Raw genomic sequence first — 18,819 nt, 5'->3', positions numbered from 1 at the left:
ATAGGTATTATTATTATTATTACTATTATTATTATTAGTAGTAGTAGTAGTAGTAGTAGTAGTAGTAGTAGTAGTAGTAGTAGTAGTAGTAGTAGTAGTAGTAGTAGAAATAGTAGTAGTATTAGTAGTATTAGTAGTAGTAGTAGTAATAGTAGTAGTAGTAGTAGTAGTAGTACTAGTAGTAGTAGTAGTGCTTAACTGAATGAACCGTGGAAGGACTACAGTTTTACTCTCGCGGACAATCATTGAGACTGTCCGTTTCCCTCCCGTAGAAGCCCATGTATTGACAGAAGACGGGAATTCGACAATATTTACAACTTCACTGTGAGCTACGTAATCAAGAAAAGTAGATGAAACTAAACGTAATGTTAGAGCTGTCTCAGAGGCTAATTGTCATATAATTTATTTCGGGATAGTTTCGATAAAACAAGAGTTGCAGGCGTTTTCTGTAACCATTCTCCCTCCTTAGACGGCCGTGTATCGGCAACAGACGGCGAATTTTATAACGTTTACAACTTCGCTGTGAACTAACTAATCAATGCAAGTAAACGCAACTCCGCGCGGTGATATAGTAGTCCTAGCGGCCAATTCCAGCGTAATATTTTCCAAGATACCTCCATGAGATTGAAAGCTACATAGCATTCGCGAGAAACATGGAGACGAAAATATTTTCGTGTCGGCGCGACGCGCAGAAGGTCGGACATCGACCACCGCCGGAGGGTTGCTATACATAGCTTTCGCTGGGGAAAACATGTAGGACCGAAGTCGGAAACAAATACTTGCAAACTTTTCCGTATAGTATTATGGCGTGTTAGATTTTGCGTACACAAAGTTAGAGACGCAAACCTCCGCGCACACAAAAGAACGCAAAAAAATGTGTACAAAAAAAAAACGAGAGTACAGAGGAAGAAAAACTGGGCTTGGTATTTTGCATACGCAAAAGCCCCTTTGGGCACCTAAACCCCTTTCCGTACGCGAAATTTAAAACTCGTTATTGCCCCTTACGTTTTTATTTTATTTCCTGATAACAAACCCTAGAGGCATGGAGCAGACTAGGTCCTCTTTACTTAAATCTTTTGGATACGGGTAGCTCTCTCTGAACGTTTCAAGACAAAAAAAAATAATGTTTGACGCGCAGAACACGGAGCCATGCCTGCCATGAAGAGGATGAATGGATACCCGAAAAGTACTCAGAGATCCTGGCGCACTACAGAGGCCGAGTAGAGAACAACCGGCGACCTGGAGAAGGCTCCAGGCTCGAACCTACCCACGGAGCGCCGCCGCACGCCATGCATCTAGGGCCCCATGGGTGGGACTGCAAATTCTGCCCACCGTACACAGCCACCACCCTGCGCCACATGGTGCTGGAGTGCAGGAATAAACTGGACGTGCTCACCGTCATCATCACAGCTAGGCGATAACGAGCAGGATGAAGCGGAACCAGAGGAAGAACCGGAAAATCAGCTGGCGCCTCTGCTGGTGACACAAGACCCTGAAAACCGACTTTTAGCTTCCCAGCCCTGGCAGCCACTGTCTCGAACTAACCTGAAACGTATCAAGAGTATGCAGCGCTTTGAATATGCCTATGGGACTCCCGAAATCCGCATCTACATTGGGATCTTTTTGTGATGAACGACGTCTGACACACTGGATCGAACACCTCCGAACTAGCTTGCGACACGTTACCTTGTGTTGCGGACATCCACTGGCAGGATCTAGTTCGCTCAAGTCATGGTTCAATTTCCGACAGACTTCCAGCGCCCTATTCGAGCAGAAACTACGCCGTGGCAAACCGGACGTGCGTCTGGTTAACCTCTCTCTCTCTCTCTCTCTCTCTCTCTCTCTCTCTCTCTCTCTCTCTCTCTCTCTCCTGCAATGGCAGTTCTCTCCGCGGCACCTACCTATAACAGTCTCAAGAATGGGCAAAAAGCCAACAGTGCTCGCTCCTGCCTTCTTATTCTTTCGCATTTGAATACACTGCGATTCACTGCAGTTAGTGCACGCAAACTTAAACCGACAGCTCTGTGAATGGCAATCAATGGAGACCTTAAAGCATGTACCGCATCGCTCCCCTGCAGGTTTGTAAAGTGAATTCGCGCCCCGTCTTAGCGTGGTGTTTAGCGGCGCATTGATATGAACTGATATCGACTTTCGCTGCGGAAAAGAAAAATGTACATGTAGCACAGAACCACCGCGTAATCCGTGCGATTCGTAATGTCGGAATGACGTCGGTGCAACGGTCGTCTGGATGATATGCAAAATCTTCTAAACAGGCATTCCCACTCTTGCACATTACCCAAACCAAGATGGCCGCGTTCCTGCTAGTAGCACTGTTAAAGCTGGGGCACACGTCTTAATTGACAGGTTGGGTGGTGTGTGGAATGGAGGGCGGTAAGAATCATGTTGCCAGTCAGCATTTGAGACATTAATTGTGATCGTAGCCCGACGTCCACCATATTGAACAGGCCAGACGAAGTCTGTGGGGAAGCTGACTTGCGTGTTTCACATATCGTTCCGTTTAGAGTCCCATTAGGTTGGCGCGATTTCATTCAGGCGCTTTACAATATGGAAACAAACCATCAGCATGTAAAATTCTGCTTGTAAACCATACCCTGATATCATCACATTAGCATATAGCTCTCCCGTGCCCTTTCAGGTCGTTGAACACCATTTCCTTAACATTATTCCTCTCGTAAAAGCAGTACATTTTCTAGCGCTTCTTTAGCCGCACTGGAAAAATAAAAAATTGATAGCTGAGAGCATCGCTCCTTCCTTTTTCATGTTTTGCACGCTGTTTTTAAAGGCTTATAAGATGGCGTAAACGTAAGGCGTCCTCTGGTATGAAAAGCTGTGCTAATGGTGGGCGCGCCTTTCACTGCAAGTAAATGAAGTGAGAAGAACCTTTATTTGAACCTTGCTTTATTAGATGTTAACCTTTCCGCGCATTAACGCTTTGAGCTGGCGCAATTCACTGCCTCCTCCCCGCAGGGATGCCGCGTTCGCGTTTTGCGCACGCGCCATTTGGACGCGACGAGCAGAAACGTCACAACAAAAGGAAAGACCACCGCGGGGCACGGGGACGGTGACGACAGAAGCAAATAAAATTAAAGGTAAGCAAACAGGGAGGCTGACTTTATTAAGAGGAGCGGAAGCGCGTCCCTCTTTCCAGCTCGCTGAAGAGGAGTTCAAAGGAGAGAGACATAGCGAATGCGCGAGTAATGACTCGTGTCTCCATATAACAACGCCAGCAGGGCTTTCATTTACCCTCCCTCCTCCCCCCGACTCCTCTCCTGGACCCAACAACAGAATTGCCGAGTGGTCGCAGTTTAAATAGCTTTTCCGTTCTTTTTTTCATGCGTCTTTCAAGTCGCCTGCTTTTTCTTCAACTCTCTCTTTTTTTTTTCTATTCCTTTAGGTGAATGTCGTTGAAGCCGTTCCGGGATGTAGGCGCTGGGAAATAGCGCAATTTTCTTTCCTTACTTTTTTTGTAAAAGATCTTAATTTAAGGCACCTTTCTGCTAGTCTTGATCTACCTTCGTTCTAGAAAATGTTTCGTCGTCATCGTCGTTGTCATCGTCGTCGTCGTCGTCGCCATTGTTGTTGTTGTTGTTGTTGTTGTTGTTGATGATGATGATGATGATGATGATGATGATGATGATGATGACGACGACGACGACTATGATCATGATGATTATTATTATTATTGTTATTATACAGTGAAGACAACGAACGCTGGCCAATCACGATCACCAACGCTAGGCATGAAGTTCGCCGCTCGTGCTGGGACTCTTGCTACTGCCGCTCTCAGTCCGCAGCCAATAAACCTCTTCACAATATTTAAATATAGGTAGTAGCGACAACTAAGTTAACGGGAAGCAATCACTTATTATTATGTTTCCATTGCGAACATTGGCCAATCCCCCTTCGTGAGTACGTACCATATGTTGAAGGGGACAACAACAACATTGACAAGGTTGTCGACAATACATGGTGGAAGGAGGACAAACAACTGTTTCTTGAAGGAAAGGGGTGACCTTCTAACATGTGGCTTGGCGATGTGTCGAAATTAGGTTAGCGTATTAAGATTTATCTTTCCAGTTAGCTTCTAAGAGATGCGCTAGCCCATGTATGCGGGGACCGAAATGCACTTTTTTTCTTTAGCCTGACGCAACAATGCGAAATCTTGTTGTTTTATTGAATAATTTTGCGTTTAGATATTGTGCTATGTGGCTGGAATAATTCGCGTCACTTGAATTCACGTCAAAAAAAAAAAGAAAGCACTGCACAACAAAGAATAAAATTCAAGCAGAATAATTTAGGGACAACTTAGTATTTGCGTACCTCTATTATGTTTCTTTTCTTCAAAAGGAATAGGTGGTGCACGGGAAAAGATAACACTGTCACTTTCGTGTAACTAGGCCACACTCGTTTTATCAATGCAGGGACTGATTTCTATCTCTTAGCTTCTCTTCCATACTAAAATGTTTGCTTATTTTAGAATTAGTGATCCATCTTCTTTATCCACACCAGCACTGCCTCCACGCCAAGCGAATTTTTTCACCTAGCTTCTGGGCGGGGGGGGGGGGGGGGAACACTTTATTAAAAGCGTTAACCATTCCGAAAACAAAGATTGTAGCCCATTCGTTTATAGATATATTTTTTTTTAAATTTAACTTCATTGCTTCTGCTCGAACAAAGACAATGCCTTTGTTTCTGGTGCCGTGTGAGGCCATGCAGACGAGTTGATTTCTTATAGTTATATTCTTTCTTTTGTTTGTTTGTATTTTTCGTTTATCGATTAGTGGGCGTGCGCGTTTGCTCGAGCTCGGAACGAGTGCGAGGTAAAAGTTGAGGAAAGCAAACTCGTGAGCCCGACGGGAACACCGAGAGCGAGGCCAATAGTCGTCCTCGCACAATGAGGGAGCTATTTGAATTTCAAAGGGAGCGAGGAAATAGGGAGGAACAACTATCGAGCGCCGGTTAGAGGGCAGCGCTCCGATATATAGACCGAGCGAGTCAGGGCGCGCGACGCGCTCTCGAACCCTGAATAGGGCCACTTATCTCGTGCGCACACGAAAACAAGCAACGAATAAACGAGAGAAGCGCGCAAAGAAACTAAAAAAGGCCACGCGAGCTGGGCGTCTCCATAGAAGCCCGACGGTGCTCTGAGGGCCCACGCGACATTGCGGGGAAGCAACACCGAAGGCACTGCTGCGCGATAAAGCGGGCGCCGCTCTGGCATGGCCTATCCCTTCCGGTTCAGAGGCGAGGAGTAGTACACTGGAGAGGCTAAACTCGCCGAGCTGTTTAGCCGCCATCGAAAGCGCGGGAGAATCTCTCGGGAAAGTCGCCGGTAAATCCGAGCTCACCTTGTTCTCCTTCTTTTTTCGCTCGCTCGATTGCTACAGCTCCAGGTCCTTTCTTTGACCGTTTCTCTTCTATTTTTCTTTCTCCGATTTCCAGCGTTCTTTCGCAGCTGCTCCCTTCCTGGCTCTGTTTACTCATTTCTTCCTTTCCATTATTTTCTCCTCACCTTCTTACTGTCTTTCTTTTTTTTTCGCTTTTCGGAGCCTTTCTTTCCCCCAATCTGCCACTAACCGCGGCTATTTGAGCACGTCGGCCGGTGTCCGACCGGTCTTCACTAATCCGCGCTTTCACTTTCAAGCTGCAGCCCAGGGAAAACTTTCGTGACAGCCGTCTCCGGCGTCCCTCGGGGACTTCCTAATACCGTCGAAGTTTTCCAGAAACGCAACGCTTCTAAGCTCCAAGGCGTGAACACGCTGAAACCAGAGCGTTGATAGAGGGTAACGCATTTTCCAGTTCCCCGGCGACCGTGGTTCTATAAGACCAGAACCGCGCGGTGTACGAGTATAAGCAAAAATTCAACGCCCCTCTGAAGCCAAGGCCATGTATCTGATAAGGAAGTGTGCCGGGCCGGGGTGGTTTCGGTTAAAAAATCATGGGCCATTCCACTTTGTGAAAGTGGTTGACTATCGAAGCTGTTTTGCACACGACACGGAGGCGAGACATAATTTTGAACAAAGGTACACGAGCTCATTTATTGTCTCGATGGGTGGTCATTATTTCACTCGCAGCTGCAGTCACATTATTTTATAATGTCAAATCAATGGACGTACGCCGCTGGGTGGTCATTTGCGCCGGATCGGCATGGCATCGCAAGGGATATGTCTGCAATACGGAACGCGTGAACCGCTCCCACTTCGGTACCGACACATCCACATTGCAATCAACGAGAACGGCAACAGGGGCAGTGTCATCGCAGCTAATTCACGCAAAGTGAGTAGCCATGAACCTTACGGGACTATGAGCCATTGCATTTTTTTGCTTGCTTACTGGGGTATGAACCATTGCTCACGGGTTTATACGCCCTTGCTCACGGGGGTATGAGCCATTGATGACGACACCTTTCGACTTGCTGTTCTGTATGTTCTATGCGTGATTGGAAAGAATTTAAGCACTGTTCGCTCCACTTTGCTGAGTGCTTGTAGCCTCTGCCTTACGGGGCTATGAGCCATTGCATTTCTTGCTTGCTTATAGGATCATGAATGCTTACAGGGTCATGAGCCATTGATGATGATAATTTTTGTTCACGGAGAAAAAAAAAATGCACCGAACCCTAGATATATGCAGCTTCGCTGTAAAAAAAAAAAAGCGGCAGTTCACGCGAATGTACAATATTCCGAGGCGTGTGTCTCACTGAGTAAAAATAAATAAATAAAAGAACCGAACATGTTACGTGTGAAAGACCACCTCGCTTAAAAAGACACGTATTACACCTTGCAATGTTTTGGTAGGGACACGGACAGAGAAGCAATGAAAGGCAGGTGGCTTCACCACACGCACGTCCGGTTTGCTACTCTGCACTGTGGGGAAAGGAGATGAAAGGTTTAAGGGCGAAATGGGAAACTTTGTGCAGTCCTTCAAGAGTGCGTGTGACTAGTGCCTCTCTTTGTTCTGTCCTCTCTCTTTACATGTTTTTTTTTTTAACTCCGATAAATGTTTACAGTGTAAACCAGCTCAGCATCTACGGGGAGCGCGTGATAAATGTAAGCTGGAAAACAAGCAACATGGTTATTACGAATTCTTGGTGCGCACTACTATCGACAGCGCTTCAGTCACACGAAGTATGCATTCGAATGCAGCTATACATGCGTAGAAAGTAAAGTGGTGAAGCAGTATCATAGGATGTTAACTAATTATAAAAGCAACGGCGCTGTACAGCATCTCCAGAGGGCTCCTCTTACACACAGACACACAGCCTACAAGAGTGCTGATATGTTCCACGACAGCAGGTCTCGTATTAAAAAAAAAAATGTTGTTTGCGTTAAAACTGTTCGCAAAAAACAGGCGCCCCCATCCAGTGGTGACGTATATTTCAAAAATATAGTACGTGGGACTGCCAGCCAATGACAAATAGCTCTTAATTAAGAACAAAAAGTATGTACTCGCCATCCCGGCCAAGTGAAAGTGGATGTTCAGCGTAGCTGTTGCAAAACCACCACTGCATGCTGCTGAGGAGGGTGTGCGATGCTTTATTGATAGTTCGGATGCTTGTTTTGAGCTTGTTCTTTGTTGAAACGTACACTGTTCCGTGTGTTGTACGGGTGATTTCAATGAATGTATGCACTGTTCGCTTCACTTGACTGAGCATTTGTAGCCTCTGACCTTACGGGGGTATGATCTTTGCTAATGGTGATAGATGCTTGTTTTAAGCTTACTCTTTTTTGAAACATACGCCGTTCTGTACGTTGTATGCATGATTCCAATGAATTGTATGCACTGTTCGCTTTACTCGGCTGAGTGCTTGTAGCCTCTGCATTATTTTTTTCTTTATTTCCAGCTTTGACATACACAAACAGTACCTCTGCATTACGAGGGGGATGAGCCATTGCATCTTTGCTTGCTTAGGGGGTTATGAGCCATTGCTGATGATGAAGTTTTTTCTTCACGGACGGGCACGAAAAATGCCTACCAGCACGAGGCTAACTAACAGCTTCGCTGTAAAAGTTTTGTGAACTCGGCACCTAATTCGCATTTCTTGGCGGGAAAGTTTTCCAAACAGCTGTGTAGGTGCAGATAAAATGCAGAGTTGCATTGGCTTTACGTTGGACCACACTGATATTAGATGGGCCTAGGACACTGATTTGTTGGATGCGTAGTGACATACTTTGATGACACTGCGTAAGAGATGCTCAGGCTTGACCGCCAGACTGAACCAGCCTGAAGCTATAGAATCCGCCGCAAGCTGCATGTGCTGCGCATGCTTAACTGCCCCGGGTGCGCTTCCGCTCTCGTTTTCGGAGAGCTCTAGCTCTTGCGCGGCAGCGTTAAGCTTGCCGGTGCACTGTTTGCCGAGCCGTGTATGTCGTAGCGTCTATATCATCAAAGCTGGCGCGTTCTAATGGTATACGGGAACTGTACGCGTGAAGTATGGGCGAACAGTTGTATCCACACTCGCACGTAGAGTATAAGGACGTATGCGTACACACGCGTGCAACACTGTCACACTGACAGCCGAGGCACATTGACCTTTCAGCATAATCATGAACTTCTGATTATACATACAGTGTTTATGTAGTAAACTCCTGATTGTATAGGGGATTGACGTCTGTGAACCTTGAGGCCACTAACGCCATTACGCAGCAGTTTGGGCGTACGCAACAATATCATTTTGGGGGGCGCGGAAGAGAACACAGCAGCATCGGCGTGGTGCATTGCCGCAAACCAGCCAACCTTCGTGCCACTGTTTAAGCGTTCGCCACTTGACTGAACTCGCTCTTATCTGTGTGTAAAATTTCCGAGAGGTTCTAAGTACTAAGCGGGCTGGTAAAAACGCCTTTGGCTTTCGTGATAATATTTCCTTCGCGTGAAATCCAGCCGGCTGTTGGAGGTGCAGTCAACAAACGTTTGTACGACAGCGAAAACTTGTAGGCGAGCAGCAAACATGTTCTGAAACAAAACAATATTTCTCTTCCTTCTTTTTTTTTGTTGTTGTTGTTGTAGAAATGGCGCTCATTTCCGATTGCCTTGTCGGCTAATCTTGCAGCTTTATCGCTTCCGCACGTTAGTAGCCAAATGCACACTTTCCGGAAGCCCACCAGGGGTGCAAGACCGTGTGTAATGAAACTGGCAACTAAAAGACTCAGCTTTAGCGGTAAAGAGGCTGCGGACGAGAACAAATGTTTTCATATAGTACACAGCAGTCTGTTTCTTCAATAGTATGATTTTATCAAAACTAGGACAAATGAAAACGCGAACGTCCCCTACAGGTGTTCAACACCCCAGGCAAGCCTCTATAAGTAAGCTGCATTAAACAGGAGCAAGTTCTAGCTTCGCAGTCTGAAAACGAACGCGGTACCTTCTTTGACACCACGTGATCTCCTCAAGTGTGGCGGCATGAAACATGTAAGTAACAATGCAAAAAAAAAAACTAACGTGAATTTATTTGTTCGCGTACACGTGAAATTGGAGTACGATAGCAGACCTGATAAGACAGCGTTGTTCAGCTTACCTGGAGAAAAAGCAAGAACGGTGGACACCCACGCCATGAAGAAAACAGGTAGCAAGCGCCATGCTTGAAACGAGCTTAGCCGGTGGTGGTGGACACTGCGTTTAAACACGCGGTTGGCGTCCAAGCACTGCGCGTATTCTCCCATGGTGAACACTCGATTCTTTTCCAAATTTTCTTCGGGGTAAACGCGGGCCTTGCTGCCTCGAAGAGGAAGCCTGTGAGAAGAACAGAGAAGAAAATTGTCCAGAGAAATAGAAAATACTTTATTATTTAGCAGCCCACGACTGCTTTATCATTACTAAAAGCGGACATTTCAAATCGCATGACAGCAAGCGCAAAGCACTGACTTACAAATACGGTGTTGTAAAGAGAGTTTAAAAGATTATGCAGATTCAAAGCGCAAGTCTGGATCTTTGTAAATCGAAGCTTTAATGAAGCCGTCAGTTCACTACTACCGAAACAACGCCGACGAGTACGATTGTTATTACGTTCATCCTCTACAACGTTTAATCTCCTGTATTGCCTCATGCTTACGCCCTGAGGTAATGAGAACATTTATCTCGTGCATTTTTTTTATTACTGCAATTCGAAAACCAGTCCTAAGCTATCTGAAATGTAAACGACAGATCACGCGGATACACAGTGTGAGACGTCCACCCAGAGATGTCAGGGGGACAAAGATGATTCGTGATGCACGTGGTGAGGAGGTGGTGACAACAGGTGTATGCAAATAAAATTACTCCACGTAAAGGAAGCTCCGCTTCAAAGTGCAACTGTTTACCTTACGGGCGCGATGATTCGCTACAATGAGTCGGCATCCTAATAAGACAACCAGGCACATTTGTTCCAAGAACGAGAGCTGCGTCTTGCTGTCTACAAGCAGTTCGGAAAGCTAACCGAGTAGACGCGAAAAATGTACTGAGCCCGAGGGCATACTTAAATCAAATATAGGTGCATTCAACGCCTACGGAAAGGCCCCTCTTATTCCCACTCAGCTCCAATGACGTGGCAGCCTCTAAGCGTTTTGGGCTTCCGTACGTAAGCTCAAGGAAATATTAAAAAAAGAAAAACAATTCTTGCACTTATTCTACAACACATTTTTGGCCAGCATCCTTCTCTTTTCCTTTAAGATGATTTTACTACCCGACTTCGCGAAATATCGGCAAACAGTCGACGTAGTCAATTAATCCCAACTGGCCGTCGGACACGACGCGTGGAAAACTTCCTGAATTCCACTGCCTTAATGAGTCCGGAAAAGTGCTGCCGTCTACGCAAGAGAAGCTGCGTTGAATATTCCCGCTCACGAGCGCCTGCTTCGAACGCAGTCGTGCGCCCCATTCCTCGACGCCATCCGGTCGCAGATTGTTCGGTGGCGCGGGCTTTATTTAGAGGCCCATCCGATGCAGGAGGTCCGATGAAGTGAAACTTGATTCAAGCATGCCTCGGGGGATTTTGCCAGCGCCTTCGAACGTCTTTGACTCGCCCAGGCCCTCCACGTGCGTGCGCGAGCTCGCCGCGGCTTTCCTCTCTATCTATCTATCTATCTATCTATCTATCTATCTATCTATCTATCTATCTATCTATCTATCTATCTATCTATCTATCTATCTATCTATATATCTATCTATCTATCTATCTATCTATCTATCTATCTATCTATCTATCTATCTATCTATCTATCTATCTATCTATCTATCTATCTCTTTCTTTCTTTCTATTCCCTCTTTATGCCTCTTTCCCTCTTTCTATTCCCTCGTTTCTATTCCCTCTTACCTTATTTATGCCAGACTTTAATCCACTACTGCTGGAAACTGTTGTGCTAAAACACTTCTGGGAAAGTAATTTCAGGGTGAAGTACGTTCCCTCACGTTGTTTGCGGCCAAAGAATCTTTACCTCGTACCCAGGCGTTGTACAAGATATGGCAGGAGAATACGAGACTGCTATGTTCCTGTATATTTTAACAAATTGTCTCAAACCGCCTTGCGCGCTCGAACAAAATACAAGTTAAAAAAGGCACTTAGGCAAATTGACTAGTCGCCTCAGGGAATCATTAGTGTTTTTTTTCTTGCTTCTTTATTATTATTTTTTTCCTCATATACTACTTTAAATGTGAAAAGTACATGTCAATTGCATAAGTGCTTGTTCCGCTGCCTGCCAGGCACTGCCGCTCAAGCCCTGTGTGGCTTTGGCAGGCCTGTTATGTACGCTGCTTTTTTGTGACTTTGTGGAATAAAGTATTATTATTATTATTTCCCATACCCCAGAGTAGGGCAGCCAACCAGACGAATTTCTAGTCAACATCCCTGTTTTCTCTCTTTATTTCCTGCTCCTCGTGCTCCTTCGTTGTTCTTGATTTGCGTCAACGACATTGCTCAGAAACATGGCTGCAAAATCCATCTCTAAGTCGACGACGTTACATAGCGAAATATAAAGAATTTGTGTGAAGTCCTCTTCGTCCAGCAAGATCTAGACCGTGTCCATCAACGGTACACGAAAATTGGCAAAATGCGATTGTATGCGAGAAAAAAAGGGCAACCAATTTGGATTTTCCGAAAACGCTCCCTATTCGTTTTCGAATACTTTTTCAACAGTGTTCCACTAAAGAAAAAAAAAGGCAGTGATACAAATACTCGGGCATTCATTTTTCCGATAAGCTGACCTAGCTGGCCTAAGCATATAAAACAGTGCTGCAACCAGGGCGTACGGTAGGCATAATTTAATCAGACGTAACTTTCGGCTACCCGCCTCCTGCTCCCCGATCGCGCGTCAAAGAACTATTCTATACTTTACTAACATCTGGCCACCCTCACGATACGCCTGCGCAGCGTGAGAACCATCGGTCTTCTGTGGATATACAGGCGTACTTACTAAACGTGTAATTCTAGCACTTGAAGTTTTGTTTTATGCGAAGCTTATTACGAGAGCTCAACCCAGCTCCTCAGGTGCGGCGGTGTCGCCTTGAAACCACGTGACACCGTGACGTCACGACAGAGGAGAAGTGGCTTAACTCTTGCAAGATGGGCTGGGTGGGAATCGAACCAGGGTCTCCGGAGTGTGAGACGGAGACGCTACCACTGAGCCACGAGTACGATGCTTCAAAGCGGTTCAAAAGCGCCTCTAGTGAATGCGGTGTTGCCTTAGAAACGAGCTGTTTCTAAGGCTCAGGCGTGCGTCGCTTGCTCAGGCACACATTTCGTTGCCGCGCCGAACGCTGCGTTGCTCGACGCTCACCGCGTCCAATGCGGGGCGTCCAAGGCGAAGCAGAGTAACGCATGAGTTGTTTCTTCGTCTAGCCGAACCAAATATAGCCAAGCAACAGCAGTTCACCAAGCTAAACAGTGGTTCAACAACTAAAATAAAGGCTAGTATGCTTCGCATCCTGGGCTTAACCTTACCTAAGCCACAGCCATTTTTTTTTCTTTAATAAGCCACTCTCTGCTCACGCGTTTATTGAATCCTCATACTAGTCTCACAACATTGTGTATTACACTTTGAGGCGAAACTTGTGGTCCTCTTTTTCTATGTACATATTCTCTCCTGCTCCCCGCGCGCGCAATAATGACTGTATGGCGCAGAAGAGACTCTGTAATAAATAAATAAATAAATAAATAAATAAATAAATAAATAAATAAATAAATATGCGTCGTGGCTTATCGAGCTGATTTCTTGCACAACGCTTGCTTACTTTATTGACAATACAACATTGTCATAGTGCCGAGGCAAGAGTCAACTGCAAGTCGCCTGACTATGCCTGACTAAAGGCTTCGGGCCGCCCGCCCTCAATTTACAAAGCTCTCTCACTTGCAGTGTCGTTTCTATAGGCAAGATGAGCGGGCCCTGTGCAGTCGTAGTTGAATATATACAGACTCGCCTCCTAACAAGCTTTCAGACCGCAGGATCTCGGTAATCGAGTGTCCGCCATGGCCTGTGCGTAGTGCAGTCGCCTCAAACAACGCTTTTCGTCAGACCTTGTTCCGCACGCCGTGCAGGAGCGTCACTGAACGTATATACTCGTCGAACGTATGCAATCGAACAATGACGTAGCGCCATTGCGAGGAGAAGGAAGGTATACGAGGCAGGGAGCTGAACCTGGTTCGAAGGCCCGTAGACAACATCGTGCACATGACCTGCTTTGCATTGTTTCTCTTTCTCTCCCCCATCTCTCTCAGAAAGCGTAGGTCTTATTATTGCCTACAGAACACTGGTGCTAGAACGTTCTATAAGTAATTTTTACGATGAAGCCAATTGAAGGAACCTGGTGCTAGCATGACAACACGCAATCAGTACTCCAGTGCTTCGCTAAGCTCTACGGCGGCTCCACGTGCACAGGCGTTGAAGCATATGCCGCGCCGCGATTAACATCAAGAAAAGTGCCGTAGGTGCCGGGTTGGCTAACACGGCTCCCAAATAAAGACGGAGGTATTGTGAATGGTTAGGGTCTTCAACAGAACCACAACCACAACAAGAACCTAAACAGTCATTATGACAATTCAACAAAAAAATATGAGAATGTGCAACCGAGCTACCGCGCATTATAAAAAGAAAATGTGGTTCCTTGGTAGCTATTCAGTGGAAGAAGAAAAAAGAACGAAGGTCAGGACACTTAGTCGACTCGATTGGGTCAAGTCGGACTCCGGGACTTTTACTCGAAAGTCGCGACTTCCCCAATTAACTCGGGACGGTTGCTCAAGCCTACACGCAGCGCTGTGTGTTGTCTGATCTGCCTTCCTGCGGCACTGTCGTTCTGCCTGCGCTACAACAAAAGAGAAAATGTCGTACCAAGAAGTCCATCTAGATACTCTCGTCGACTTCATTAGCCCTGTATGAAACAGAAGTTATCGAAGTTCTGGTAAATGCAAACACATTAACACTTATCAGCGGCGAAACCGTTCAATTTCGCCTCATTTCTTTTTGAAAAAGCAACGCATCAATTAGGCATCTTTCTTTTCTTTAAGACAAAGCCTGTCTTAGTGAGTTGCCACCACTTTTCCGTATCGGGTACGCTTCTATCCTCATATCGTGGGCCGATCCCGGATAGTGTGCAGCCTAAAAATGTGGTCCGATATGTGCCCATGGAACCACTGGTCCCTGTTCTGCAAACACACACACACACACACACACACACACACACACACACACACACACACACACACACACACACACACACACACACACACACACAAACACACACACACACACTTATATACATACATATCTATAGTCATATCATAAGAAGCCAACACTGACACCAGGGACAACATAGGGGAAATTAATTGTGCCTAATGAATGAAATAAAGAAACGAAAAACTAATGCATGAAATTAAAGTGGATGAAAAAACAACTTGCCGCAGGTTTGAACCGAACCCACAACCTTCGCATTTCGCGTGCGATGCTCTTCCAATTGAGATACTGCGGCGCCGTTTCCCCATCCACTTTCTTGGCTATTTATGTGTCCTAGTAGAACCCTGGGAGTGTTAGCCAGCGCCACCGCTCACAGACCTTGGCGGCGGACGTGGAACGTCCTTTTTGCCGCAGGCGTCACGAGAACGTGATCTTTTTGGGTGAAGACAACTGGTCAATAAACCCACACATGCTACTTGAAGGCATCAATGTTGCCGGATTCAAGACCCTCGTTATGTAATAAACGGGAAGAAAGGGGGTTAACCAAGGGGCCCGATTTATATATATATATAGACGCACGCACACATATAATATTGTCCAATGGCAAGATTCGAACAGAGGACCCCTAGCATGGCAGCCCGACGCTCTAACCATTATACCACAGGTGCTTTCTTTATCGTTATTGCCTTTTTTAATTAAAAAAATTACATAATGGTAAAATGCGTCACCCTTTTTGTGGCTGACAGGTACTAAAGCTTTCGCAGCACTACTAAATCATCAAACAGGGTGATCCACCCTGGCGGATCGGGGTGATTCCTGAACACTTCTCTAGAGGAACTGAATCCTCAATGAAATTGTCTGGTAGCGAACAAGCATTATTATCAGCATGATGTAACTACTTGCATGCGGGCCTTTCGCAAGCTTTATAACTTCAGGAGCGTTATTAACTCCGAAGAAACACTGTCGGTGTTATGAACTGGCAAGAATCGTAAGCCATGCTCGTCCGGCGGCAATTATTTTTATGCAAAGCATATTACGAGAGCTCAACCCAGCTCCTCAGGCGCGGCGGTGTCGCCTTCAATACCACGTGACACCGTGACGTCACGACATAGGAGAAACGGGGCTCCAACTCGCGCCGTCGCTCGCGGCGTCGCGGCGGTATATAAGCAGCTGCGCTTGCCTCTGCTAGACACTCACGAGGTGAGATGCCTCCTGGAGACAGAGCTGCTCGTTGGAATGAGAAGCGAAGGTTGCGGCGTGCTACGGAGACTGATTTTATAGGTGGCATTGGCTTAACTCTTGCAAGATGGGCTGGGTGGGAATCGAACCAGGGTCGCCGGAGTGTGAGATGGAGACGCTACCACTGAGCCACGAGTACGATGCTTCAAAGCGGTACAAAAGCGCCTCTAGTGAATGCGGTGTTGCCTTAGAAATGAGCTGTTTCTAAGGCTCAGGCGTGCGTCGCTTGCTCAGGCGCACATTTCGTTGCCGCGCCGAACGCTGCGTTGCTCGACGCTCACCGCGTCCAATGCGGGGCGCGTAGTGGCTGCGCCGTAGCCCATTGTCTTACACCCCTTGGCGGGTCGACGGGAACGCTGTCGCGTTCCACTCTTGAAGGCGAAGCAGAGTAACGCATGAGTTGTTTCTTCGTCTAGCCGAACCAAATATAGCCAAGCAACAGTAGTTCACCAGGCTAAACAGTGATTCAACAACTAAAATAAAGGCTAGTATGCTTCGCATCCTGGGCTTAACCTCAGCTAAGCCACAGCCATTTTTTTTTTTACTTTCACCACATTTGCCACCAACAACTCAATAGCGGGGTCGCAGTCGTGCGTTCATTTTGAGCAAACGACTTGTGCGTTTCACACAAATTCCACAACCACGAACACTATATACAAACACCGCATTCGCGCTGCGCGCCTATGCACTTGCGTTCATGTGGCACACACACGCGCGCGCGCACACGCACACACGATGATGAAGGCGCATTGGAACGCGCATAGTCGCACTACGTTCAGTGACGCTGCTGTATGTTGGGCATGTTGGGACTCGGAAAAAAAGTTTGGAGGACGCTTAAGCTTCACCTTTAAGAGGTAGTGTTCAAAGACCTCTTACCATAGAGAAATAAATTCAACAAGAGGGGACACTCTTCAAAAACTGGCAACAGGAAACACGTCACGCCTAGTTTCAACAACATCCGTAAGTTGACGCGAGCATTAGAAAAAAAAGAATGTGAAATAAACTTCCACACAACGTTTTATTTTTTTTATTCCTTCCCACTAAAAGTGAAAAAGTTTTGCGTGTAAATGAACTTATACTTTGCAACTTTTTGTTGCGTTGCCTAGCAACAAGCTAGCGGCACGCCAGACGCGCGTGCATACGTCATGCGCCAGACAAGCCGCAGGAGTGAGCGAGGATGGTCGTTCTTGCGAAGCTCGCGTGCTCGGCGACCCGTTTGTTTTGGATACAGCCCATTTTATTGGGCTCCCGGCCTTCTCTATGCTTCTCTTGCATGTCGTCTGCATTTCGACACGGCACCACTGCACTATTGGACTACGGTAAGGTGAGAAATTGTGTTTGACAGTGTGCGGCTCATTTTAATCACATTTAGGCTTAGTTCGAGTGGCGCAGTTAGCGAAAAAGAGCACCGCCGTCCTGGCGCAGTTAAATTGAGTTAATGCCTCGTTCTGGGAGATGTTTGCGACGGTTTCTATGAGCCCCAACATTTCTGTAACTTATTTCGGTAGTTTTTAGGCACGCTTGCCGCGCCCGGCTTATTGACGCAGTAAGCGAAAGCCGGCTCGGCTGTGTGACGCATTTGCGCGTGTATATGTGTGTACTACGTCGTAGCGCCTAAGACAGACAAGTTTTGGCGCATTCTGTGGCCCCCAACATTATTGTAACTAACGTCGTTATATTTGGGGTAGTTTAGAAGCACGGTTGCCGCGCCCGCCTAATGACGCAGTTAGCGAAAAGCAGCTCGGCTGTGTGCCGCCGTTAGTTTCGCGTGTACTGAATCTTACTCGTATCTATAGATGTTCGTGACGCATTGACTGACCCGAAAAAGTATTGTAACTTATTTGGTAACTTTTTGGGATATCTCGAGGCTTGCTTGCCGCGCCTGGGGTTGTGAAGCTGTTAGCAAAAAAGCAAGCCGGCCATAGTGAGTTACTTTTGCGTGTACTGAATATTAGTGGGACAAGTTTGTGACGCATTTTATAGCCCTGCAACAACATATACCTTATTTCGGTACTCACGCTTCTCGAAAACGCGACGAGCGATTGCTGAGAGTGATAACACGGGAGTGTTGCATGCGCGGGCAGGACGCGTAAAAGATAAGACGGAGGAGCAGCTCAAGAACATGACATTTATGTATTCTGAGCGACTGAAAACAGGCTTTGCACCCACGAGTCTGACTTGAGTGCGATTAGAAGGCATTATGCGAGCTTGTGACATGGTCTGGCTGAGCCTGTGTTGCAGCCAACTTTGTGTACTTGGCGTACCATCGTATCGACTGAGGCCAAGTTGTTTCGGAAACGCGCAGTCACCCGCGTATTTGTGCACTTAAAGTGCAGGAAATAATGCCCGGGAAAGGAGGAGTGCTTGAAAAGCGGATGTTCAGATTTTATGGCATTGTTTGGGATGAGTCTTTGTTGCGAAATGTACCTAAAAGTGAATTTATCTGTAAAGCCACTCATTCACCACTTACGCACGTTTCGCCTCTACACGCAATACTCCTGTTAGGTCAATATACCGAAATGATACATGCTTGTAATTTACTTTCTTTCAGCTGATGGAATCCGGTGGAGCATCGTACGGCAACTACTGCTGCTTACCTGGTGCCACAACTTTGGATGAATGCAGAAGAAGCCCGGAACGAGCATTTATATAGAGCAAAATAAACATTTCATCATTTCAGAAGACGTCTTTCATTTTCTTTATGAAATTGCAGCTGACAGATTCGGCGCAGTCTTGTAAAGGTCAATCGCAATCATTTCTACTTAATAATGAAACGATTCCACGCCAAGGCCACGCGAGGTTCAGCAGAAGCGAAAAAAATGAATGCCGCGCCGAGCAGCGGAGCCGCGCGGCCTGTACCATAGAGTTTCTAAAAATAACCTAGAGGGAAATGTGGCGCTAGTGTCTACGGGGGTTATCATGAGCG

The 18,819-nt window shown here is 46.4% G+C and overlaps 1 protein-coding gene across 1 annotated transcript in view; it reads right to left on the bottom strand.

Moving 5' to 3' along the window:
• The window catches only part of LOC135916904 (cell adhesion molecule Dscam1-like), a 257,332-nt gene that overhangs the window by 222,612 nt on the left and 15,901 nt on the right, over nucleotides 1-18,819 (bottom strand). The window contains exon 2 of the mRNA XM_065450351.2: nucleotides 9,533-9,747. Coding sequence (XP_065306423.1) covers nucleotides 9,533-9,677 — 145 coding nt within the window. The 5' untranslated portion in view covers nucleotides 9,678-9,747. The remainder of the gene's footprint in view (nucleotides 1-9,532; nucleotides 9,748-18,819) is intronic.

Source organism: Dermacentor albipictus, chromosome 3, assembly GCF_038994185.2.
Source record: "Dermacentor albipictus isolate Rhodes 1998 colony chromosome 3, USDA_Dalb.pri_finalv2, whole genome shotgun sequence".
Lineage (NCBI taxonomy): Eukaryota > Metazoa > Arthropoda > Arachnida > Ixodida > Ixodidae > Dermacentor > Dermacentor albipictus.
Note: the sequence above shows the minus strand (reverse complement) of the source record. Positions and strands in the feature narration are given on the sequence as shown.